The 27,322-nt window shown below is 46.6% G+C and overlaps 1 protein-coding gene across 2 annotated transcripts in view; it reads right to left on the bottom strand.

Annotated features, from left to right (window-relative positions):
• Positions 1-22,537, bottom strand: part of PPP1R16A (protein phosphatase 1 regulatory subunit 16A) — a 338,867-nt gene extending 316,330 nt beyond the window's left edge. Inside the window, exon 1 of one of the 2 annotated variants that reach the window (XM_078686548.1) lies at positions 20,856-22,537. In XM_078686548.1, the coding sequence (XP_078542674.1) occupies positions 20,856-21,108 (253 nt within the window). In that variant the 5' untranslated portion in view covers positions 21,109-22,537. The remainder of the gene's footprint in view (positions 1-20,855) is intronic. The other variant, XM_078686549.1, reaches the window with a different exon arrangement.
• Positions 22,538-27,322: the final 4,785 nt, after the last annotated feature.

Below are 27,322 nucleotides of genomic sequence, written 5' to 3'. Positions count from 1 at the left end.
CCCCTTGCGTGCTTCTGTCGGCCAACGGTGGTCGCGCATTACCTTCGTAGTGCTGCGCAAGTCCGTTAGCCGCCCCACAGCCCTGCCCACTCCTCTAAACCACCGCACCGCGGCGGAATTGTCGGCCCGGTTAAGCAGTTAATGCTATTATTGCACTCTGTTCATTAACTTGGGTGAGGTTCAAGCTTTCTTACACTGCTTTAACAAAAAAGATCAATACCAACTGAGGTCTAATACAAGGATGTTTGCTAGCCCCAAAGCTCTTTAACTTATACATGGTAGGTATGTCTACATCACTGAACCACACCAACCCGATTTCCCCAAAAATAGGAACAACCGAGATTACGATATTACAGTATGCAGAAGATATAGTTCTCCTTGATAATTCAAAAATATGGATCCAGAGAGCCCTTAATGCCTTCCACACATATAATAAGACAAACAAGATGATAGTAAACATTTTAAAGACAAATGTGATATCATTTGGAAGGATGCGCAAGCAAACTAATAGTCACTGGTCCCTTGCTCCCCTAAAAATAACAGGAGCAAAAACGTATAACTACCTGAGCACTTGGCTTTCAGCAAATGATGGACCCAAAATGCATCGGAGTTATCTTAAAGATAAGGCCGCACTAATTATCACCAGACTTTGGCAACTGAAAGCCCTACTTTAGCCCAAATCCGAAGAGTGCTTAGGGACCCATATCCATCCGCCATCACCTATTGCAGTGTGGCTTTCCTGGGACTACTTATCAAAAGCATGGAAAAATTACATCTAAATGCCTATAAAGAGTGTTTAGGCAGCCACATTACACCAGGGAATCGCTGGTAAAATTAGAATTTGTCCTAGAGGACCTAATATGGGCTCTATCCTAAAATATTACCATAGGTGCATTACGGCATGCCTGGTACATTGAAGTCTGTCCTTCAAAATATATTCAAAACCAAAAACAGTCCCTGGAGCACATATTTAATGGCATCAGCAGACGCCCTTCAAATTAACGTAAGCGCATTAAATTCTCCATCGCTCTCACACACAGCAGTAAAAACCATACTGAAGAAACAGACAAGATTTCTTTCGAAATTTGCTAATGTGGCAAATATCAAGAGCAACCCACTCTCACAAACCCTGGCATCCTCGTATGACAATGAATTCCAGGTTGGCCTAAAGCCACAGCCATATCTTAGTTGTTCAATTGGGAAAGCTTGCATCACTCCAGTCTTTGCTTGGAGGATGCTAACACTGCAAATCAAAGACTTCAAGCCAAACTGCTCACTCCTCTCCAATATTGTGAATTACAGGCTGTGTGGCTATAAACTTGAAACTTTCCCGCACTTACTCTGCTGCTGCCCGTCGCTACTGCATTCTAGAAAGAGATCACTAAAGCCACTCTCTAACCCATGGCTGAAGGACTTGCAGCGACGCCACGACCTAGACTTTTAGTACCATGGTAGCATCGGAACTGCCAAGAATCGGCAAATACTTCAAGGTGGTGCAGGCCTGCTTAAAAAAACACAACTAAGTGCAGCGATGACTAGCAATTAACAAAATGCTCCCTGACTTATTTGCAACAGATTTTAAACAATTATATGATCTTTTTTTGTATTGACTGCTAATTTTAAAATATGCATTTTATTTTTTTACATCATAAGCTTGTGAAAGTTACATGGCCCACAAAGATCCATCCCAAAGCACTGTGCACTTAAGCATATTCGCAATCGACTTCAAACAACCACATTGTCATCAAGACAACTATAAATGGTTTTAAATCACTTGTCTTTTTATTTCTGTATGCCATATGGCATTATAATGAACTAACTACCTTTGAATTTTCTTTCAATGTTCTATATTGTCTTGTTTTTAATTAATCATACTATAAATATATTATCACCACTAAATACCTGTCATCCAAGCAGTTCTTATAGCTTTGGGGCCTGGAAGGTTCTGAAATGTCAAACTTGTAGGAGTGTGATTGTTAGATGTTGTGTTGGTGCTGCCACTGATGAGGGCCCTGGCAATTATTTTACAAATTAAGCACTGCATGCTATTAAGGCTTACCAGGCCCTGTGCCCTGTGCTCAGCACCCAGCGGGCATGACTGCTAACCACGCCCTGTGGGTACTATGGACAGGGATCCGGAGTGTAGGACCGTTCACTTCTGGCCTACATTTGCAGAAATTGACAGGAGAGATGCACCAACGCCAGAGTCAACCGATGGCCATCCAGGAAAGAACAGGAACCTCAGCAAGGGGGCCTTGAATGACGTCATAGAAGGATGCAAACCCAAGCAGGCATCCACCAGGGGACATTCTAGAACGGCTGCTGTCTGGGACAGACATTCTAGAACGGCTGCTGTCTGGGACAGTTAAAGGGACAGACATTCTAGAACGCCTGCTGTCTGGGATAGTTAAAGGGACAGACATTCTAGAACGCCTGCTGTCTGGGATAGTTAAAGGGACAGACATTCTAGAACGCCTGCTGTCTGGGATAGTTAAAGGGACAGACATTCTAGAACGCCTGCTGTCTGGGATAGTTAAAGGGACAGACATTCTAGAACGCCTGCTGTCTGGGATAGTTAAAGGGACAGACATTCTAGAACGCCTGCTGTCTGGGATAGTTAAAGGGACAGACATTCTACAACGCCTGCTGTCTGGGATAGTTAAAGGGACAGACATTCTAGAACGCCTGCTGTCTGGGATAGTTAAAGGGACAGACATTCTAGAACGCCTGCTGTCTGGGATAGTTAAAGGGACAGGACTGAGTAAAGAGGACAGTTTATTTTCTCTAAACAATGAGCGGCCTCTTTAAGTCTAAGAGCAGTGACTCAGTCTGATTAGATCTTCAATTGCTTCCGTTTTGGTAAAGTTGCTCTGGAGTCGAAGGACATGATCTATTTTCGCAAAGCCGCTGCCATCTTTGACATTTTGTGGCAAAATCAGGCGCGCCTTCGTGAATGCTTGTAGTAAATGTGAATTTAAGGAAAAAAACTTGTCTGAAGTGAAAATGTATTTTTAACTCCCTCCGAAATAATTGAACGCACAGCCTTCAAACATAGGAAGTAAAAACCAAACTTTAGGATTCTAGCTATGAGTGAGGGCGAATGTACTAGACACCGTATGAAACGTGAAAGGGACATGGGACAGATGCAACTGAGAAGGAAGGAGGCCAGGAAATGCCAGGAGGGACAAGCCAAACAAACAAGCATTGGCAAAGTAAATTGTTCTGGCTTTAATATGCTAACACCCGGAGTGTTAGTTCATTGGCTTTCACAAAGTCTTTTTTTTATGTGAAAACAGAGGAGGAACAGTGGATGTGAGAAGAATGGAGAAAACAATAGGAATATTCATACAGAAAAAGAATGGGAAATAAACATCAATGAAAAATCAAGAGGATTAAGAATAATGGTTAACATTAAAAACCAAAAACTTACTACAAAGAAAAAAAAAAAGGTATGCATTCTACCGTGCAACGCATTTATGAGATAATTTATTCTGTTGCGAGTCAGTGGATTTTTTGGGGATGCAAAATAGTCCCTCAAGCACTCCACGGGAGGCAGAATGAAACACCAAACAGCCAATAGCATTAGGTGAGAGGGAAATACTATTCTGGGCGGAGCCAAAGCCCACTCTTTGTACACTTTAAAGAACTGGTAACAAACAGGCCATGCAGAAAGCTGCCATGTCAAGACATACCTAAGAGGGTTCCTGTTTCATCCTCAGTAGGCCTGGTCTGGCCAGGGAGGCACAATTAACCACTTAACCGCGGCGCGAATTACGCCGCAATGCGGCGGTTTAAACGAGTGAGCGGGGCCGCGTCGGCCAAAAGACGTGCGCAGCACTACCGAGGTAGTGCTTGCGACGGCCATTGGCCGACGCGCGCAGCGAAGGGGTTATGTGCCTTAATTCACTACCACCGCACTGGTAAAAAAAAAAAAAAAAAGCAGTTGCACTCCTACATAACACAGGTGCGGTCGCAAAGAAAGTGGGCGCCCGTAGAAATGTGAAAGTGGGCGCCCATGTTGTTAATCTCAAAGCAGGACTCGTGCTGAAACCTAAAGTGCGGCGCCCAGGGCAGGGATGAGGAGTTGTGAACCGTGGGCACCATTAGTGAGTTTGTGTTAATTTTGTCAGTCGCGCATAACAAAATAAATGAGTGTCTGCCGTTCTCGAACCTGAAAGTGCCGCATGGACGTCTTAAAAGCTCTTGCAGGAAAGCATGTTGTGTCTGCAGTAGGACAAAATAATTAAAGAAAGTAGTGCTCACAGACTAAATAAATGTTCCATGTAACCACACAAGTAAAAAGTCCAGTCCTCGTGGGAGGTTACAAAGCAGACAAGACGTTACTAAAGAGGGACTAACAAGCCTATTAACGAATCAAAAGCAACCATTTGGAAAGGACAGCAACAGGAACCAATTGAAAAGATGGGCAGAGTGGGTGGAGCTTCAAGTCCATACCTGAATACAGCATGCCTCGCAGACCTAAAAACAACTTAACAACACACAGTCAGCAAGTCTACACTTCACTTACCTTGGGAAGAGATAACGCAGAGGGCCAGAAGAACACAGTCACAAAGGTTGCCTTTTTATTTGTCAATGACAAGGGGCTAGAATAAAAGGTGAGGCGATCTATCCTTGTGTTTGTCTGTCAACCCTGGTAAGACATAACCATGTGATGTGTACGTGTTCCATTGTAGGTATTCACATAGCACAGATGTACCCTACAGCCATGGAGAACTGGGGTTACCCCTGCCCCCCTCAATTCATCTCCATCCTGTTCTCAATGTCCAGACATTACCAATCATCAACCAGCCTGGGCCCCTGGGACAGAAAGTTTTGCAACGGAGATCGAAGGCCCCACGCTCCTGCCTCTTGTGACAGGGTGTGTCCTCCCTGATGGGACTGACCCCTTCTTGTAGAAGGATGTACCCTTACACGTCCCATGAGGCCATATACATTTTGCACACAACCAGTAAACCTAGTGAGGTCTGCCTCCCTCTTTTCACAGGCCATGCCCTCGCAAGCAGGTTGTGGCCCAAGATTTGCCTGTCTATGGTTATTGGGTCTGCTCTACAGGTCTGACCCTCCTCCCTTTTATGCCCCTCAAAAGTCCTGTGTGCCCATTTAGTCATGCCTGCCTCCTGTGACTGAATGTGCCCTCATACAATGGATGAAACACTAAAAGCCACTTCACGCCCTCACAGTCCATTATGGCCCAAGATTTTTCACTGTCTCTTGTAACTGGGTGGCCCTCTCTTGGCAGAATATGTCCTCTGAGACCCTATTGTCGCGTCTGCCTCCCTTAATGGGGGATCCCTTACATAACCAGTAAGGCCCTGAGGCCTGTCAATCTCTTGTGACAGAATGCGCCCTGAAAAGGGTCAAGTGAATCCCTGAGGTCCTCCCTACCTTGTGTGACAGGATCTGCCCTCACAACCTGTGGCGCTCCACAGGCCTGTCAACCTCCTGTGGATTGAATGTGCCGGCATGACCTGTGAAACGCTGCAGCCCTCCCGGCCTTATGGGACAAGGTGAGCCCTCGGATATTCACTAGGGCACTCCAGGCCTAAGCACTCCTGAAACAAGAAACCCACTCAAACAGAACCCCTGGCTGAGAGACCCCTGGGCAGCAAAGAGTGTAGAAAAAGCCTCTGGTGCAGCAAGGAATTCAAACTGCAGGGCACTGTGTGGATAAGCTACCCACACACAGCCCACAAGAGACACTGGGCTGATGCCAGTCCTGTGCAAGCACTGCAGGGCACAGCTCTCAAGGGCCTGCGTGGATGCTGCCAAGGCTCAGCGTCTCTGGTTTACCCCCACACAGGGCTACAGTCTACTCCTGGGTGCCAGCACCTGTATGGCTAACAGGGCAGCAGCTCTAACACAAACTCTGCACAGCTGCGGATGTACTGATGGGCACTGACAGGGCACAGTGCGCCTAGCTTACCCCCGCAATGCAGGTATGGTTGGCACTGACCCGTCCGGGCTAAGTAGGGCAGAGAGTGACTGCGCCACTCGCACACTGTCTCCTCTTACGCCGCATGTGGGTGCCAACTAGCCGGAGAAGACACACGATGCCACAGGACGCCGACGGCGGTGTTTGATGATTACCCATGCTGCGGCGGGCACAGAACAAAAACGCAAAAATAGTTCCACGAATAAATGCCAAGGTGGCAAAAGTGGAATACAAGGGCCAAGGCTTGGAGCTGTGAGGAAGCGTCGGGCCTGCTGCTGGGTGCAGAGCGGGCGTCTCGTGCCAGCAGCGGAATCTAGGTCACGAGCCCCAGGCGCGCGCGACGCGACGCCTTCCTTCACGCGGCCTCCTGCGCCAGGTGGGAGGAAGAGGTGGGAAAGGGCGGGAGGTGGGCGCGGGATCGGCAGCTGAACCTCAAGTATTTCTACACCCTGCTCCCTGCAGGGCACGCGCAGTGCATGGACCCCCCCCCCCCCCCTTGCTGTGCTGTCTGTCTGTCCAGTCCAGAAAGGGACCATAAGTGTCAGCCAGATACAGAACAAGGGTCCTGCCCCCCTGCCACACTGTAAATGGACTGTCTCACCGGCAATGACGTCAGAGTTACACAACAAATGCCCTGCCACACTGTTAATGGACTGTCTCACCGGCAATGACGTCAGAGTTACATTACACGGGCCCTGACACACTGTAAATGGACTGGCTCACAGCAATGACGTCAGAGTTACATTACACGGGCCCATCCTCGCCACACTCTTAAGGTTGAATTGAACAGTGTCACCGAAAGTAACGACACAGTTAAACGGGCCCTTCCACTCTGAGATTTGCCTAGCCCATGCCGCCGGAAGTGACGTCACCTCGGGCCCCTGTGCTGCAGGCCTAAAGCTCACCCTCGCCATATGCCCTACTGCCCATGCTGCAATCTTACCCATTGCTGTTTGACAGTTTTCTCCACACTGGCAGCCTAGATTAGTGGCATTTTTACTGGAGAGAGAGAAATACATAAGTCCCAATACCTTTTTTGAAATTGTGTAGTCTTTTTCCAGAGTGGGATTTGAGGAGGGTATGACTTGCGCTCTTGTCTTAGGAAGAGCAGTCGTTCGGTTGGTTGATCAGGGTGCGGGACACCTCATCTAGATGCATGTGTGCCTGGTGTGTTAAAATCCACAGAAGGAAGGGCGCAGTTCTTATTCCTCTGGCAGGGGTCCCACCAGACTTTGGCCTCAGCAGGCAGGCGATGAGGACTCCTCCTGCGCTGTCCCTCCAGTGCCGGGGGCCTTTCAGCACACCAGCCTCAACAGCTGAGATGGGGGCATTCACAGATACCTCAGAAGACCACTGGTGTCTGGCAGACATTAACAGACATCTATGTGGGGGCGTTATGAAGGTGTGCCATCAAATCTGGGATCCCAGAAATATCCTGGTCAGAACACCAAATCCCACGGCTGAGGAGGTGGACCGGCGCAGCCGGGTGTGTGACCCTCATCAACCCAGGCGTAAATGTACATCAGTTATGTCAAGTTGTAACTCTTTAGACACGGACAGGGGTCTGGCACGACCATCCTGTGAGGCCAAAGTGCGTGAATCACCATGGAAGCGGTGGTGGATGTGGGGCCAAGCATCTTCTGAGCCACTGTCTGCGAGTCCAGCCTCTAGTGGGTCTTCCTGTATGGAAGTGTCCGAAGGCCTGGAAGGCTCCCTGTGTTTACCCAAGGCGACTTATTTTGAGAGCCAGCAGCCCAGCATGGCCTCGGGATTCTGCAAGCCAGAGAGACCCCGTGCCAATCAAGGATGGACCCTACAGCAATCATGAAAGAGACCCTAGGAGGTGGGACAACGAAGGAAGAGCTAGAGGTCCTGCGAAGGCACTGCCTGCTTATGCCCACTCATGAAGGCCACTGGGTACATTTGGGCTCGAGGCACGTTCACCCAGGTACCAAGGGGAACCAGCGCAAAGAAGAACACTGAATACTGTGTTTTTAAGACCTAGTCTTGCTTTCTTTCCAGTGTATTTCAAGAGTTTAACACCCAGCTTGGGATGTGGACTATCAATAGTTTTTAAAGGGAAGGAAGGTGAACCAGAAAGAAGTCAGTAGGCTCCAAATATATCCCCCAAAAAATATATCCTTTATTGTAGCAGTAGTTTAAAATTGGACATCAGCCAATGCGTTTCGTTCCGAATGGAACTTCGTCAGGCCTCAAATATCTTAATCTCTGTCCGATTACTTTGTGTATGTCGGTCAATATTTCCCAAAATTCAGTCAGAGCAGATAAGAACCTGAATTCACAAGCAACAGAGAATGTCGACCAATACAGTTCCAGTGTCCCACAATATTCCAAAAGAGGATGGCCCAAGATGTAAGCCCAAGTCCTCCAAATCCACAAATAAACTGAGTCGTAAAAGATAAACACTTTCAACATTTCAGAATTCCAAAGGTACAGTTTAGCGGCCAATAGTCCTGGTCAGTGTGGATCAATAATTTTGGCTGCTGATGCTGAGACCTGCGGACCAGGGTTCCTGCACAGACAAAATATGGGTGGCTGCGGGCACACTGAATCGTCTTCCGACCTTAATATTGCATATTTCTAAAAATATTACACAACATTAAAATCCAGCTCTATAGTAAGCGGTCTTATTACACCCTGATGATCTCTGCAACCCAGACCCATGTTCTGTGTACAGCACTTCTAGTCAGAGATGCTCACATCACAATAAAATGTTCTAATACGTGCTGCGTTTCCCCTTTGACCTAGGTCTGCGTTGCATCAAAAGCCATGTGCCGCGGTGAGTTATAGATAGTTTAGCATTACAAACGCGGCGGTGTGTCTAGTTTTTTATGGGGCTATTTCACAGTATGGATTGGTTCTCTCGGACATTCAGTGGCATGCACCTTTCTTTTTCACCTGCTGAATTATTATAGGAGTTATTGTGTGGTTTTCTGTTGGGGTTACCCAGTGGTGTGTAGATCTTTTATTGGATATTTATTGGTCGTGTACCTTTGCTTTTCATGTCCCGAAATGTTACCACAGTTACTATGTGGTTTTCTTTTGGTTAATCTGTCGTGTTTGGTCGCTTTTATTGGATATGCAGTGGATCTCTTGTTCAGTCTTGTGTACCTTTTGTTTTCAATGCCTGAAGTTTTATTACAATAACTTGTGGTTCTCTATTGTTTTTTCAGTGGTGGGCAGCTCTTTTTTGGGGGATATTCAATAGTTTTGAGTGATTCATTTATGAGACATTTAATGTTGCGCACCTTTGCTTTTCATGTCTTGAAATGTTACCACAGTGCTACGTAGTTTTCTATTGGTTACTCAGTTGTGTGTGGTAGCCTCTATGGAATATGGAGTGGTTTATAGTGGTTCTCTTATTAACCCCTTTAATGCTGATGACGGCCCCCGGCCGTCATGCACCACGGTGGGCGTGTGCTAATGACGGCTGGGGGCCGTCATGAACCCGCCCACTCAATAAAAGTGCCGCACAGGCGCAGAATCGCGGCCGCGCCTTAGAGGTTAAAATAATTAATTGGTGCACACTGCACAGGTTTCCTTTTCACGTGCAGAAGTATCATTGGAGTTATTGCGTGTTTTTTCTGTTGATTATTCAGTGGTGTGTAGAACTTTCATTGGATATTCAACAGTTTGCTGTGATTCTCTTACTTATTCAGTGGTATGTACCTTTGCTTTTGATTGCCTCAAGTTTTATTAGAATTATTGTGTGTGTGTGTGTTATTATTTATTCGGTGGTGTTCAGCAGCTATTATGGGATATTCAATGGTGTGGAACGATTCTGTTATTAGACGTATTCAATGGTACGCACCGTTGCTTTACATGTCCTGAAGATTTCTTAGAGATTGTGTGTGGTTTTTATTGTTTATTCTGTGGTGTTCAACAGTGTTTATGGGATATTAAATGGTGTGCAGTAGTTTTCTTATTATTTTGTGATATGCATTTGTTTCTATTTTCATGTTCTGAAGTTTAATTATAGTTATTGAGTGAATTTCTATCAGTTATTCGGTGGATTGTTGTAGTTTTGTATGAGCCATTCCGTGCTGTGGAGTGGTTCTCTTATTAGACTTATTCAGTGGTGCACACCTTTGCTTTTCATGCCCTAAAGTTTTATTAGAGTTATTACGTGGTTTTCCATCGGTTATTCGTTGATGTGCACCTTCAGATTTATCAGGGTTACTGATTGACTTTCTGTCGGATGTTCAATGGTGTCCAGTAGCTTTTTACAGGGATTATCCACTGGTGTGAAACAGTGTTACACGGTTGTAACTATTTTCTTAAGGATTACCCACGGTTGCGCACCATTCTAAGGATCGCTCAGGGTTGCGCACCATTTAAAGGTTTGCTCAGGGTTGTGCCCCAATGGAAGGATTTCTCAGGGCTGCGCCCTATTAGAAGGATCGCTTAGGGTTGTGCACCCTATAATAAGGATCGCTCAGGGTTGCGCACCATTATAAGGATTAATCAGGTGCGCACCATTCTAAGGATCGCTCAGGGTTGCGCACCATTGAAAGGTTTGCTCAGGGTTGTGCCCCATTGGAAGGATTGCTCAGGGCTGCGCCCTATTATAAGTATCGCTCGGGGTTGTGCACCCTGTTATAAGGATCGCTCAGGGTTGCGCACCATTTAAAGGTTTGCTCAGGGTTGTGCCCCATTGGAAGGATTGCTCAGGATTGTGCGCTATTGGAAAGATTGCTTAGGGTTGCGCACCATTCTAAGGATCGCTCAGGGTTGCGCACCATTTAAAGGTTTGCTCAGGGTTGTGCCCCAATGGAAGGATTGCTCAGGGCTGCGCCCTATTAGAAGGATCGCTTAGGGTTGTGCACCCTATAATAAGGATCGCTCAGGGTTGCGCACCATTATAAGGATTAATCAGGTGCGCACCATTCTAAGGATTGCGCTGGGTTGTTCACCATTTTAAGGATGGCTCAGGGTTCACCCCATTTTAAGGATTGTTCTGGGGCGCGCCCTATTATAAGGATCGCTCAGGGTTGTGCACCATTATAAGGATTGTTCATTCAGGGTTTCGCACCATTCTAAGGATTACTCAGGGGGGCACACCATTCTAAGGATTGCACTGGGTTGTGTATCATTCTAAGGTTTGCTCAGGGTTGTTCACCATTATAAGGATTGCTCAGGGTTCACCCCATTTTAAGGATTGCTCAGGGTTCACCCCATTTTAAGGATTGCTCAGGGTTGTGCACCATTATAAGGATTGCTCAGGGGGTGCAGTGGATGGTGTGTGGGATATTCACTGCTCTGCAGTAGCATTTACTAAATTATACAGTTATGTTTCCGTGACACGATGTACTTTTGGGCTATGTATGCTCACTGAGTGGGGTGCATTTTAAGTATCATTCAGCTGCATCAGGCGGCTCTTCCGGGCTTATAAAGGGGGGGTGCACTAGTCAATCTAGTAGCTATTTGAGGCAGAGTACCGTTGTAACATTTACCTGCTCTTACACGCTTCCTGGTCCATGCTTTGAGGTGGACAAACGCTGCCCTGATCTGTTTCAGACTTCACTGGTCCACCACAGGATTGGGAAACACCCTGATCAAATACATTAAAGATGGCGGGCACTGCAGAAGAACAGCAGCGGTACAGCTGTGGGATCTTCCTGGCAGGAGTCATTCGTCTATTGATAAAGCTTAGCCCTGCTCTTTTGGTTTTACTAAAATTATATATACACTTTCTCATAGGAGCTTTCCAGTCAGCCTTTTCTTCCATTCGACTGTTGTGTCATTCACACTTTCTCCACCCACCACAGAACACTATAAGAGGCAATGGGGGTCAGCCTACTTCAGCCTCTGGAGGACGTCACTGTGAGTGACGTCATCGTGGCCTTTCACAAGGAACACATCCATACACAAAGGAGTTCCCTTCAGGGTCAAAAGATAGTATGGGAAAGTGTGCTTTTTGAACCCAACAAAATATCTTTGCTTTTGACCAACATATATTTGTTTAGAATTTCAAAGGTCCTAATAGCTTCCCCAACAACAGAGCTTTGCAAAAAGCATGACAAAACAAAACAACCATTGACAAGGCCAACATGCAGGAAGACAATGCCAGACCTACATTGGCTTTGCAATGTTTATTTATTACTTTTGTTTTTTTCGTGTGCCTCTCCCACTCCCCGAAAGAAAAGACAAAAATACTGTCTAGCTCTGTGTTTTGACCCAACCAATGGAAAGCCTTGCTTTATCATCGTCAGAGTCTGGTGGATGCTGTGAGATGATGAGTCATGTATGTAGAAACACACTTTCAAGGATGGGCGACCTTCGTGTCTATGTCAGTCCTAAGAATGTCGAACTAAAGCTGCTTGGAGATGCGGGTCTGTCGCTCTCCCTCCATGGCAGATCAGAGCAAGAAGAATAAGTACTTTACTGGCCATCAGGCAGCTGCTGACAAATTAACCACATAAAATATATGAATTATTACAGTAGGTCGAGTATTTGTCGTTTCAATTTAACAGCTATTTCACTCTTTCTTGCTGCTCTCCGCAGTTTTTGGCAAGTTTTTAAGAAAGATGCAGAGTTTTTAACAAAGACTTTTTTCCCCTTGAGGAATGTACCGAAGTGGTTGTCCGTAATAACTTTTTGGGAAGATTTGCATATAGTGAGCATTTGACACAAAGGCATCGGAGCACTTTACAGAAGCACAAGATGACGTTACACAAGGTCAGTTTCTTTATTATTAAAGCAGGCCGATTATGTAATTTGCTCAGGATCACAGGGTATATAACCGATGCCGGGACTTGAGCCTGGTCCCCCACTAGGCCGCACACCCTCCCTTTGATAGCAGAACATTGTAGAGAAAGTGACTCTCTCTAGATTCCACTCACACCCTGCTCCAGTCGAACACATCTGGGTTTGCATTAGTCAGCAGGACCGGCTTTAGGGAGGTGCGACCGGGGCAGCCGCACCTGGTGCTGAGGTGGGGGACCCGCTGTATTTGGAAATAACTTATGGGTTTAAAAGCACCTGCTGCAGAGTTCCTATGTGTCTATCAGCTTTTAAGGAAACAATACAAATGTCAAGAGAACTCTGGTGATTAATGTTCCTGCTGGCAAAATATTGAGTGAGTTTCAACTGATCATAAAGTACCTGTACCATGCAGCTATCAAACCTGAATTTATGTAAATGACTCATCGAGTCACTGCTTTTGTCACAGAGATTCGTTTGTTATTTGAAGTTCATAAGTTACAATATTAATATAGCACAGTGACCTATGAACTGTCATCAAAGATGCATGCAAACTGCACTGTATATGTTAGAAAATTATGTTTTCACCAGTCTTTTATTTTCCTAATGTTGCTCAAAATAGTTTGGGTATGATTCCATACTGATTAGTAAAGCCAAGCTCAACCACTGTGGTATGTTTTAAATCCTGAGTACTTGGTTCCCCGGAGTAGAAACTCTTAAAATATACCACCTACCAGTATGCTTGATTCATTGTCTGTGTATAATGTGTATGTGGGATGCAAGGTGCTATGATTCTCTAAACTGGGTTAAGTAGCACTATACAACAAATGAAATTCATGCAGGAGAGGTAATGGGGAGAGGAGGGGCACCGCTGGAGGGTTGAAGTGAGGGAATACATGGAGGCGGTTGGGGGGCACCAAAAGATTGCTGGACCGGATGTCACCAGCGCTTAAGTCGGCTCTGTTGGTTGGTGCCTATTTTTTTTTTTTTTTGCAGTTTTGTATATTGCGAACTCTACCAAAAGATATTGGAGCACTTTACACGAGCACCAGTTACCTTACACAAGGACACATTCATAATTTTTTGTAGGCACGGGGAGATTTGGTAATTTGCCCCGAATCACAGGATGTTGAGCCGACGCCAAGACTCAAACCTGGTTTTCCAGTTCCAAAGTCAGAAGTGGCGCATCACATTTAAAGTATTCCATTGTGGAAATGCGGCACACCGGGAACACGTGTAGCGAGCTATTTACGTTTATTTTTAATTTATTTATATCATTTATAGAGCGCATGAATCACCCCAGTCGGAGTATCTCTGCTCTGTAGTTATGTTTAGAATAACAAACATATGTTGCCTTTTGTTGCTTTCTACAACTATATGTTCCCTAGCGACCACATGCTTGGTGGCTGTGAGTACCGTTAAGTACTTGTTTTTTAATGTACTCCTGTTATATATATATATATATATATCTGGCAGCTGTACCCTGTCGTAAAGCTTCCTGGTAATTTCCGGGAACTTCGATTTTCCCTCTTCCACCAGAGTGCGCTTTCTTTAATCTGTACCAAAGCGGACATACTACTTCACACAGCACACAACAGTGTACGTTTTGTGCCAACGCTAAAGCCAATTTAGCATTTTAAAGATTGTTGATAAACCCAAATGTCTGTCTGTAACTTAAGTTTGTGGTTCATCAAGTGTTTATTTCTAGCCTGAGGTCACTCAGTCTGTATTTCTGTGTCTCTCAGTCTTTAATTCTATGTCGTTGGTTCTGTATTTCTAGGTCACTAGTCCTGTATTTCTAGCCTGTGGTCATTGAATCTCTATTCTAGTCTGTGGCCACTCAGTCTGTAATTGTATATCACTAAGGCTGTATTTCTAGTTCACTAGTCTGTACCTACAGCCTGTGGTCACTTAGTTTGTATTTCTAGGTTCCTTAGTGTGTATTTCTTGCTGTGGTCACTCAGACTCTATTTCTAAGTCACTAGGTCTGTATTTCTAGGTCACTAGGTCTGTATTTCTAGGTCACTAGGTTCTATGTTGCTAGGTCTGTGTTTCTAGGTCACTAGGTTCTATGTTGCTAGGTCTGTGTTTCTAGGTCACTAGGTCTGTACATACGTCTAAGGTCACTAAGCCTATACGCCCTATATATGAGAAGTGGAGAAGGATTTGGGAGATTAAAGATGGCTCCACAAGTGGGGGCCGGGGGCCCTGGTTTAGTGAGAGCATCAAGGCAGTACTCTCAGCAGCTGTGCTGGGGCTGCCTAAATAAGAAAAAGCCCACTGTGCTATTTTGTAGGTGCTTGCGCCACACACGCACATGCCTAAAAAAAATAAACCGCTGCTTTTTTCTGCCTTTTCAACTCAGATCGGCAAATGAAAAGAAAAAAATGAACGAAAGCGTTTTATCTTTTTTAAAGAAGGTGGGGAAGCAACATGGCTGGTGGGGCACAAAAGAAACGGGAAACATCCTTTACGACGCAACTTTTACCACGCAGTACCTTTACAACGCAGGATTTACAACGCAAGTCATTACAACGACTTGCGCTGGAGGGCGCTTTAGAATATGTAGTAGTTTAATTTACTATCCAAAACCTTCCCTACTATCTACGGGGACTGAAGTTGGAATAGTAAATTAAACTATTCACTATCCAGCGCCCCCCCAACGCAAGTCGTTGTAACGACCTGCGTTGTAAAACCTGCGTTGTAAAGGCATGTGTGGTAAAAGCATGCTTTGTAAAGACATACATCCAAAGAAACACAGAAGGATGATGAATGGAAATACATAGGGGTCTGGAAGCGGCATGGATGGCATGGGGGAGCGAGTGGGCATGAGGAAGAGCAACACGGAGGGAGGGGAGAAAAGCAAACTGGTGTGAGAGAGATTCTGAGATAAAGAGAGACCATTTAGAGCCAGGAGGGGGGAAAGTGTACAGGTAAGAAAGCAATGGAGGCAGAGAAATAACACAAGGGCACGGGGGAGAAGCACAGGAGCAAGAGAGAGCATAACAGCGAGGGGAAAAGAAGCCCACTAGGGAACCAGCTAAAGATCAAGGGAGAAACACAAGAAGAGAAAGTCCACAGGTTAACTAATGAGAAGCAAGAGAATGCGAGTGACAATGAAGCCAGCCAATGGTAATCAAAAGGCGGGCTCTAAGCCCACTGTAAGCTAACCGTACATCTTGCAACGGACAGCAAATGTTTTATTTGATTCTATATTTTAATGTTCATGTTTACCAACATGTCCTTTCTTTCATATGAAAGAGCTACGTACCAAGTATTTAGGTGGTTTGTGGGAAAGCTGATGGCGTGACCATGTATTATAAGGAATACATGTCAGCCTGTTATTCATGATAAGGATATTGCAAGTCACCTCGGAATTCCATAACCTTAAAAGAAACTCGGGCTTCAGACTTATTTCCCTTTATGGTCATGGAACTCATCAGTGACTTGCAATATCCTTATAATATACGGGGGTATTTTATCCCAAGTATCTAAAACTAAGCATGTTCTAACATGCTCATTTTCACATATATGGGATAAACAACCTCCCTAGAGACAGAGAGAAGTGTACTGGTGGATCTGTCCAGTACCACAAAGCTAATAAAAGGTTGGTCCTGGGTGTGCAGTATGTGAATTGTCACACTCACTCCCTGTACCCAGCCAATCACCTGAGCCCACTCTCTACTTTGGAAAAATGTATTAGACCATTCAATATTAGCATGAGGAAGCCTCACTGCTAGTGCAAAACCCTTAGAAATGCCAAATATGCCCGTCTCTGTGCCACAGTGTTCTTGTATCAGAGCAACGTCACTATTAGTGAAGATAGCTGGGAAAACAACTCAGTGGGTTAATGTAACTGCTACAAACTATGTGTAACCCTTTCAAATTACAAAGTTCGATAAATAGAGTTGGATAATAAGAACTGTTATCGATGTTTAATTGCTCGGTGCGTTCTGAACAGAAAAGTGACCAGTTTGTTATTACCAGGGCCACAGGAATTATGCAGCAGGGGAGGGCCCAATTATGTGGGAGAGTTCACTAAATTATGCAGCGAGAAAATGTAAATATGCAATGTAATGCGGCACATTTTGTGATAGCATTATATCATTATTTTGTCATTTTCAGTCATGGCAACATTGTCTGGGCAAAGATTTCACCTTATTAGTACCAGTTTACCAAATACAGTAATAAGCAACTGAGAGATGACCACTCATTCTATGAAGGGGCTTCCAATGCACGGGACATGTCACCACATTTTAAGTAACTTTTGATCTGTTTGTCCTGGAAACATTTCTTTTTGTTAAAATCTGCAGATTACGCAGCAGATGATGGAAATGTTGCTAATCCATAATTATGCGGAAAACGCAGCAGCCCCAGAACCAAATAATTCCTGTGGCCTTGTACATTTTTCATGGTGAGCTCAGCAGCAGAATGTATATCAAAGTACCACTGAACTGTTAATGAACTTAGGAAACTCAGCCATACTTGAAGCTAAAGAAATGTCCTCCTCTGGTTATGTAGGCGCATTGGTGATTGTGACTGAAGCTCCCAGAAAATAACATCACAACATGGTAGTTTCATAAAACGTAAACTTAAATGACCCCAAAGAGTACCTTAGCAGCCAAAATCGTCCAACATTAAACGAGAAGCTGTGGGCCCACTATTCTAATCACAGCGTAACCTTTATACTATTGTGTGATCCTGGGAAAAAAAACATTTCAACTTCCTGTGCCCCATGTCCCTTTCCTAAAACAGGAGCTCCCAGAAATAGAAAAAAAAGTCCTACTTATGCACCAAATAAACATGCATTGGTAAATCCAGCCAGTCTGACTTTTTGTCAGGGGGAGAATTCGGTAATAGTTGGGCGATTTTGTACGTTTGGCATCTGCAGTCCAAAAAAGAAAACGCCATAAGGAAACAACATCTTGGGCTTCAACAGTATGGAAGCTGGGCGTGGGGTCCCTGTGATGAACAGGCAGCATTAGCAGGGTAGAGCTGTGCTCTCAAAGAAGAGTGTTAATAAAAATGAGATGTTTTAAGTGTTGACTTTAAAAGGAATACACAAAAAGCATAGAATAGGACAACAATACAGAATTTTCGTGGCATTTTTAAAGCAAGTCTGTGTGCGCACACATCTTTACTATGTGAACAACTGATTCAACAACATGCTATGATTACAGCAAAGTAAAATAAATGAAGGCACGAGGGTGATTGGTTACAAGCACTTTCAGTCTAAGGCATCCAAACATCATGCATTTCCTAAACGGATATGAGGTTAGATCAGTAATTTTAATGTCTTGTCCACAAAGTGAATACATTAAAGAACACACACCGGCTCTCAATGACAAGCTATACATGATGTACCAGCTGCAGTCTTAGAAAGACTACTTGATGTTCCATCCCCAAAACCTAATGCAGACACAAATTGTACAATGTAAGCATCCATGAAATGCTATGACCTTTCTGGGCAGCCCATCAAAGCAATAGAAAGCCGCAAAAAACACAAGAAAGCCAATGGCTGAAGGGGGCTAACCCAAAGTGCACTCTCTCTGTATTTCTTCAGAAATATACAATATGAACTGATAAAGTTCTTCTAGACAGGTAAAAGTGTCCTTAGCCAGACCTAGCGATAGATATTTTTCAAATTAATGGAAATGCGGAAATTGAGAACAGCATGATGCGTCTATTCTCACGCTCTCCGTACAGCTCATGCGCAGTGATACTTGACACACTGTGCAACCACCACATTGTTCAAACCTACACACATCAAAATGACCAAAATGTCTCATACGGGCAAAATACAACTCCCACCCTTCCAACCAGCCCAGGAACCTGATACAAACCAGAGCACAACCAGGGGTATTACGCCCTATAGAAATAATGCTACCTGACCCCACCTTCCCCAGAAAGCTTTTGGGCCTCACGATGACGTTGGCAGGCGCTATGTAATAAAACAATGCACTTACAGACGAGTTCCTGTATTCTTTCAGGCTCACCTCAGCATGAATCCCCTGCCTGCTAGGGTGCCTGCTTGCACTTCTCTTCAGAACAGTAGGCACGTGTCTGCACTGGTTTCACACCTAACCTCCCAGATTTAGATGTGTCAATGACTCCAGAGGGCCATTAACGGAGACACATTAATAGCCTTGCCTGTAACAGTGATGGAGAAAGCACAGGAGGGGCTGGCTGCATTTAAACTACTTCCCAGCTCCCTGTTGTGGCCCATCTGTACTCAGACTATGCCCCAGGCCAGGGTACCTGTGGTACAGTCTCCCTCAGTGTGGGGCAATAGCTTTGCTACAAGACACAGGGGGCATCTGGCAGTTTTTCTAGACCTATACAGAAGGAGTGTGACAGTTTCCTGTAAATCCTTGAGTATTGTGAAGAAGTAATAGTGGGCTCTCGTTTCCCTAAGATGTTTGGGTACAACATATACCCTACTAACGTCCTCTCTTAAATGTTTTTAATCTTGCCAGAGGTATCCAAAATAAAGAACCCTGCGGGCATCTTTAATCACAGAACCCTTAGCAATAAGGACTCCGCTAACAAACAGCGCTGAGCCCATCCACAGGCATTAGGTGCAGCGGGTGAGGGCCCGATGATGAAGCATGCCACTGGTGGTACCAGTGGGTGAGGTCCCTTTTATATAATCTAAGAGATTTCAGCATTCTCTACCCTACTACCAGGGACATCTGGAACGTAGATACAGCGGAACCTAACTATACAGGAGTGACCTGTTCTTGTGATAGGGAGAGTTCAGACTGGGACGATGAGGGGCTCCCTTAGTTATTGCTTTTCACTCCCTCCACTGACGCATAAAACTTTCTGTACTGTATTGAAAAACTTTTGAAATATAAAAAAAACTTTCCCTAAGTCATACAAAGAAGTGCTGTCATTTTTCTAAGAGATGGTCACGGAAGGGTGGAAGGTTGCACCATATACCCACAGTGGAAGAGGTTCTACAAAACCACTTTCATTTGTCAGCAAACCCCTGTAAAATGACATATACCATTATACATCAACACTGACTTAAAAAAAAATATATGCAAAACAAATAACCTCTTCCGATAACTATGTGTATAGAAGTGGAGTGCACCTATCTGCATTTACTGGGGTGTTAGGAGTACCCACTGATTCAGTATTTTTATTCGTTTGCATTTAGCCCCTCCTATTTCCTCTGATTGGGACTTTAGCCATGCTCAAGTCATGTCGTCTGGGTTAGGGGCCTCGTAGGTTAATTTTACCACGACACAGGTAGATATGACGCACTATAGCTCAACCTATCATTATAAGCGCTTGCCATTCAGGGGCGTAACGGAGACCCCCCGCAGTGCGGGTGGGGGCAGGGTCTCTTGTTTTGGAGGGCCCCTCACTTCTAAGCTATGCCATTACATGCCTTGCAGAATGTGTGCATGGCATGGAATAAGACAGAGTTAAACTATAGGAAAAGCCTCTCTGTTTTCCCAAGCAGGCCCCTGGGAGGGGCACCACCGTTTAGACCCCCCCCCCATTGAGCCCAAGAGCAATAATTACCTGTGCGATCTGGGAGATTCCAGGGCTCTAGTCACATTCTGCTAGGGGGTGCCATCATTTTGCGTTATGCCACTGTGCCATTGCATTGTCTCCAACAGAACTCAGAACTTTTCAAAGTTTTGAATCTAGCACTCCCACTTTCAGTTATTGCATCTCTAGCCCCACCCACACCGGAGAAGGTTCTTGTGATTGGGTAACAGGATTTCCAATCAGAGGTTAGTTTCAGTATCACTGTAGTCAGGGTCAGCATTTTATAGGATGACCTTGGGCAGCAGTCTTAGAGCGCCATCTAAAGTTGGTGACAAATTACTACAAAAGGCATGGTAATCCCTAAAAAAAAAAACAAAAAAAATGTTTTGCCTAGAGCGCTGAAAATCTTTGCACTGTTCCTGGTGGTTCATTAAACAATATATATATATATATATATATATATATATATATATATATATATATATATATATATATATATATATATATATTTATTTATTGCGAGAGACAGAGAGAGGGTGGCTCTGGCTATGTGGGTAGCAGGTGGGTAGCAGAGAACCTCATGTGCAGTAGGGTGTGTAGAAGTTATGGTTGAGTAAGGAAATGTATAGGATATCAACATCAATCCACAACAAACAAGCACTTGAAAGTCACATACCTTCTTCCACATCGTTGCGGGCAGCCGCTTCTAGTAGGGTGATGTTTTCAGGGAAGAAGACCCGCCGCTCTCCCTTGCTGCTCCGCGCCTTCTTAGCACCCGCTTTGCCCTTCTTACCCTGGGCTTCCTTCTCAAACTGCGCCCACTTTTTGAGCTGTTGGGTCCTCCGCTTCTGGGCATGCTTCAGGCGCTCCTGCGTGCCCATGCGGCTAACCGCCGGCATCTCCGTCAAGAGCTCCAGGTGGTCCGCCATGGTTGCCCCAAGGACGAGGTCAAGCCAGAAGTTTCAAGTCAAGGCGCGATGGGCAGGCCACGTCAGCGCAGTAGTGCCTTCCATTGGATAGGGGTACAAATGGAGAAGGTCCTTGGTCGCTCCATGCGGTTGCTTCTCGTGGTCACACCTATAATCCCAAACACAACACGTAGCATCAATGTGATGGCCAAGGCCTGGCTAGCCCAGCTCAACAGGCAACCCGCTTTGCAAATGGAAAGTCCAAGCAATGTGCACTTTTCAATCAACACAACGAAGATGTGAAGAAATGGCCAGTTATGGTTTTGATTGTCTGTCAAAGGAAGGACCTAGATTCAGAAGATGGAGTTCAGGAAAGGCCTAGGGTCAGTAAAGGTTTCTAGTCAGGGGCAACCCAAAGGCGTGCTCAGGGGGGTAAAAGAGGGGGGGGAGGTCAGAGACGGCCTCGGGTATCAGGCACGGTCTGGAGAGTAAGGAAAGGTCTGATGTCAAGGAAAGTTTCCAGCCAGGAAAGGTCTGACGTCAGAAGAGACAGCAGGAGATGAATGGGTCAGGAGAGGCCTGGGAGTAGTATAGGGTTATCAGTTTGGGGTCTGGACTCTGTGGAGTGTTCAGTTCGAGGTCAGGGGTCTTGAAGAAGCACGCGGTCCCCCTAAGAGCACACCACAGTCTGGGGAGGGTCTCCAGGCGCCACAAAGTTTAGCGGGACCGAGCGCAGGAGGCAGGAACTCCTCCAAGCGGGCAGCACGTCTTCATTCATCCTGGGAGACGAAGCTCATGTGTAGGCGCCTGCCTCGGCCTCGAGGCGCTGTCGGTCTCCCCTCCGGAGTGTGAGGCGCCCCAATGCGGTCTGCCTGTCCTCGAGGGGCTGACAGGGGCTCCCCCACAGCAGCACGGCGGGGGGAGGGGGTGCCTGACACCCACTGCTGGCCCCTCTTCTTCCTGGGGGGCAGGGACTCCCTCCAGGGGGGTCTAGGGCTCAACAGCCCCTGGACCCGCGCGGGCTCCGAGCCTCCTGGGCTGCGGACTCCAGGAGCGCCCTGGACCCGGGGATGCGGATCCGGTGTCACCGGCGCGGGAGGCGGCACCCTCGCTGCCCCCGGGGGCCGCCACGCAGAGCCACCCCCTGCCTGCCTCCGGGGGGCGCAGACACCCCTGGACCTGGCCTGCACCCGAATACCGCTCCCGGGGCCACCGCCGGGATCCTTCGGGGGGCCCTGGGGGGGCGCGCGCGTGCAGCGGGGGGGCTCAGCCCGGGCTCCGGACCCCCTGGCAGCGGGCTCCTCCGGCCGTCTCCGGGGGCTCCTGGGGCTCGGGGTCCGGCTGCACGGACGGCGCTGCCCCGGCAGCCACTTGTCAGCCTGGACCTGTTGCAGCGCTCGGACTCCGCCTCCTCCCTCTCTCTCTCTCTCCCCGGTGCTCTCCACCTCTCTCCTCCTCTCTCCTCCTCCTCCCACCCCCGGACTCTTGGAAAGCTGAGCCGCTTCCTGCTCGCCTCCTCCCGCCCTCCGCCAGGCAGGGCCCGGGGCAGCGCTCCAGGGAGGGGGAGAGGGGGAGAGTGAGAGGTCACACACGGGAGAGACAGGCACTGGGGAGGAGGACATGTCACGGAGGGAGATGACCCACAGAGGATAGAGAGGGGCTGGCATACACGAGAGAGAGAAGCAAACTCCAGAGAGGAGAGACAGGGAGGGAGGGACATGACCCACAGAAGAGAGAGACAGGCGGACTCTAGAGAGTTTGTTCTTGTGCCTCTGTGTCTAGCATATTTTGCAGTATTATACCTCTAATTGTACTTTGTTTTCTCTTTTAACCTGCACACTTGTCACTCTGTCCTCCTGTAATGCACTGTTTGCTACCTCATGTATTTTGTTTGCTCACAATTGTCACTTTTACCTCATGTAACTTATCGTCTGCTTTTGTAATTTTTGTTCATTTGTAATGTTCTGTTCCTATTGTGAAGCGCTCTGACGCCTTCGGGTAAAGTCCACGCTATATAAAAACGCATAAATAAAATAAAATAAAATAAATAAAAGAGAGACCGGAAGGGACATGACCCACAGAAGAGAGAGAGGGGCCATGACACACAAAAGAGAAAGGCAGACTCTAGTGAGGAGAGCCAGAGAGGCCTTGTCTCACAGAGAGAAGAGAGGGGTGTGTCATGCACACGTGAGACAGCCAGAGCCCTTAGAGAGAGAAGGAGGCAGAGAGGGACATGTCATTCACAAGAGGCGCAGGCAGGCCCTAGAGTGGAGAGGCAGGGAGGACTTGTCAGACAGAGGAGAGAGAGAGAGAGGAACATGTCGCCCACAGGTGAGACAGGCAGGCCCTAGACAGACGAGGCAGAGGGGCAGGTCACATAGAGGGAAGAGAGGGGTGTGTCATACAAAGAAGAGACAGATAGACACTAGGGAGAAGGGACAGAGAGAGACAGTCAGCCGTTCTTGCTGTCCTACCAATGGGGTAGGAGTAGGCCTGCAAATTGACAAACAAACTCTGTCGCACTTCGTGGAGTTCCACAAGCAGCAGAGTGCGGTAAGTTGCGCCGCTCGCTCTGATTTTTAGCGCAGGGTGTTTGTCACATGCTGGAAAATTAGAGCGAACCGGACCCCATGCAGCGCAAGAGGGCGCAGCTTCTTTCTGCTGCTCGAGTAGAAGTTCTACCCAAGCGACCGCTTCCTCAATGCGAGCAGCAGGTTTCTCAACGCGAGTGGCAGTTTTCTCAATGCGAGCGGTAGCGACAAGCTGCGACCGCTCGCTTTGAGAAATCTCACCAGGGGGTGGTCTAGCATTGGATTTTCCCCACTCACACTCGCCTGCTTAACGTTGGCGAGTCGTGAGATAGGAAAACTCTGTGACACGAGACTGAGTTTTTTTAAACTTCGCGCTCTACGCGGAGTGGAAAAAACCATGCAAACTCTATGAAAAAAGCATGGTGTACAACCCAGGCCTAGGTAGGAGACGCTAAATTTTTGGGGAGACAAGGATAGCCTCGAGGAGAGCAGAGTCAGAGGTCTGGCTTGGCTCTAGGAGTCAAAGCACAACTGAGCCATCACATTGGCAACACCCGTGATGAAAAAATATGATAAAGAGTTTACCAGTTTAAAAAAAATATTTATTACAAAATTTCTGTTTCTAAATTAAGCACATACGATTGTACCACTGAATTTAGTGATATTTATTAAAAGCATTTAAAAAAAAATATATATGAAACATTGAGGAGCACGCTTATGCCCTGATATCGCTGACATGAGTTACTGAAAATGTGGCAGTTTGTCTGTTTCTCTATGTTATTAAATCTAAAGGATTAATGTATATGTGATTTTTCTGTACAACAGAGATCTTGTACGTAACTATTTTAATGTTTTCTCAAAGTAGTTTGGTAAGGAAAATGCTACCTAGTGAAATAACGCAATGGTCCATGGATCACACAATTTGGTCAAATGGGGACGCGGGATTTGAATCCAGGTTTTCATATTGTGTAGTTCAAAGACCGTAGGGTTACATCATTCTCTTTTCTGTTGAACACCAAAGATCAGTGCTTTGTGTTCAGTTATTTCATTATTGTTATTCTGTCTGTTAGTGTTAGTACATGAAGTTTAATACTCTTTTTGCACCTTAACTCAAACTGACACTTAAAACACACATATATATATTCGTAGCCAAAAGATTTACAGGTGCTGTTTTATGTTTTGAATGTTTCCACGGACACTGAACATCAAACACAGTGACAGAACCTGCCTGTCTCAAATCAGGCTGAACTCCTCTACTGCCCCCTTGAAGAGTTGTAAACCAAAGAGCAGCACTCACAGCCCGCATCCATGCAGGCACCAACAGCAGCAAGGAAATATTCGCCATCGTAAAACACTTCACCTCGCCCAAAGCCACCTCCAGCAACTTAACCCCTCACAAGACCTCTGTAACAAACTCTTGGATTTCTTCTGTGACAAGATTACCTCCATATACTGCAACTCCACTCTCAACTGGGTCCTGTCTTCCTTGTAAATTGACTTCCAATCAAACTCGAAGAACGGACCCTGACCGCATGGCCCGCCATCACTATGAATGAAACAGGTGCCAGCGTGGAGTCCAGAGCTTATTCTGACCCCTGGCCCCATCATGCCTTGAACAAAGGACTCCTACCAATCAGATAAGCTCTAGGACCCATTCTCAAAGTCTCCATCGACTAAGCCACCTTACTGGATGCCTGGAAACATGCAGCGGATCCAGCCACACTTGCCAACTACAGAACAATCTCCCTAATATACTATGCAGCCATGGTCCTTGAGAATCACATCCATAGATGTGTCACTGACCACTTCATCAATCACCAGCTCCTCGCTTCCACACAGTCCGGCTTTAGGCCTTACCATGGTACTGAAACAGCTCTCATCGCCGCCTCAGACGACATCAGCATGATCCCGGACAGAGGAGACTTCAGCTCTCCTCCTCCTGAATCTTTCTGCATCTTTTGAGACGGTCTCACACCCCATCCTCTCCAGCTGCCTGCAAAAGATTGCCCTTCAAGGAGATGCTCTCTGTGGGCTTTGCTCCTTATTGACAAATAGAGCTCAAGCTGTCAGCCTGGCACCATGCTCTTCGGAAGCCCACAAACTCATCTGTGGAGTGCCTCAAGGTTCATCCCTCAGCCCTACCCTCTTGAATGCATACATGACTCCGCTGACCGACATCATCCGTTCACATGACATCAACATCCTCTCCTACGTTGACAACGTGCAATTCATACTGTCCATCTCAGACAAGAACCCCAGCGCAAGAAATAAGTTCACTGCTGCATGACCAAAATCACAAGCTGGATGAAATTCAACTGTCTTAAGCTCAACACTGACTTTACAGAAGTGGTAATCTTCAGCAATAACACCTTGCCATGGGACTCCACCTGGGGCCGTATTATAGGAGACAGCGCACTCCCCTTGTTAACACTGAGTGCGCCTTTCAAAAGGAGCTCTTGGCACTAACAAAAAGAGTGCGCTGTATTATGTTGAATGAGCTACCCCCAGGGCAGCTGCAAATTTGTGCATTCAAGTGCAATATGGAGTGGCCTTGAAGCAGTTGCTCCGTGTTTCACTGTGCAGGCGGCAGCCCTTTTAAGGGGGATTAGAAATCCCCTTGCAGGTGGGTGCAGTGAATGACTGCACCCGCCTGCAAGGGGATGTCTGGGGGTCCATGGGACCTCCTACCCCCTGTCCAGATGGCCCCTGACAGCTTCTTAGCCTCTGTGCCCGCATCTACAATACGGCGCGGGCACAAAGGCAAAAAGATTCCCTGATTTGCATGGGGCCACGCCGCCATGCAAATGACGAAATGCCCTCTTGGGAAAGCCCTGGCGCTGTATGTGCGCCAGCGTTTTTAGTACTACAGAAGGGAGCGCACATGCGTCTGCGGCCCCTTCTGTAATACCAAAGTGCTCTGGGAGCGTGCAAAGGAGGCGCACACTCCTTTTGTGTCCTTGGGGCACTTTGTGTAATACTGCCCCAGGTGTCCTACAGACCTTGGACCCACACTACCCCCATCACCCACAGCAAGACACACCTTATCCTGCCTCCACACCCTAAAGTTACTGAGGAAGATCTTCAGATGGTTCCCAAGTCACAGCAGAAAAAAACTTTACTTACACCCTCATCACCAGCAAATTGGACTACGGAAATACCCTCTACGCCGGAATCCCCAACCAACTCACCAAAAGACTACTACAAACCAGCCAGAACTCTGCAGCCAGACTCAACTTCAACCTCCCGCGCAGAACCCACATCACACTGCTTCTCAGGGAGCTCCACTGCCTCTTGACACACAAACATTCTCAGTTCAAACTCCTTACACACACATGCATGGCACCAACAATCTTATCCCCTTCCACCAACCATCCAGACACCGCCGCTCCACTGGACTCTTGCTTGCACACATCCCACCCATACACAGAACCAGATCCAGAGGCCAAGCCTTCTCTTACATCGCTCCTAAAGCGTGGAATGACCTCCCACCACACATAAGAGCCCCCTCATCTCTTCTGGAGTTCCACAAAAAACGGAAAACCTAGCTTTTTCTATATCCCAACCGTAGGTTCGATTGCGCTAACACACCTGCTCAGCACCAAACACCGGGTGATGATAGTGCACTCTGCAAATACACATCATAACAAGAGCAAAGTCTACAGGTGATCCAAGACTTTTTTATTTTTTGCTAACTCTTTCATTGC

Source organism: Lissotriton helveticus, chromosome 4_1 (genome assembly GCF_964261635.1).
Source record: "Lissotriton helveticus chromosome 4_1, aLisHel1.1, whole genome shotgun sequence".
In the NCBI taxonomy this organism is placed as follows: Eukaryota; Metazoa; Chordata; class Amphibia; order Caudata; family Salamandridae; genus Lissotriton; species Lissotriton helveticus.
The sequence above is the reverse complement of the archived record's forward strand: the minus strand, read 5'-3'. Positions and strand labels throughout refer to the sequence as shown.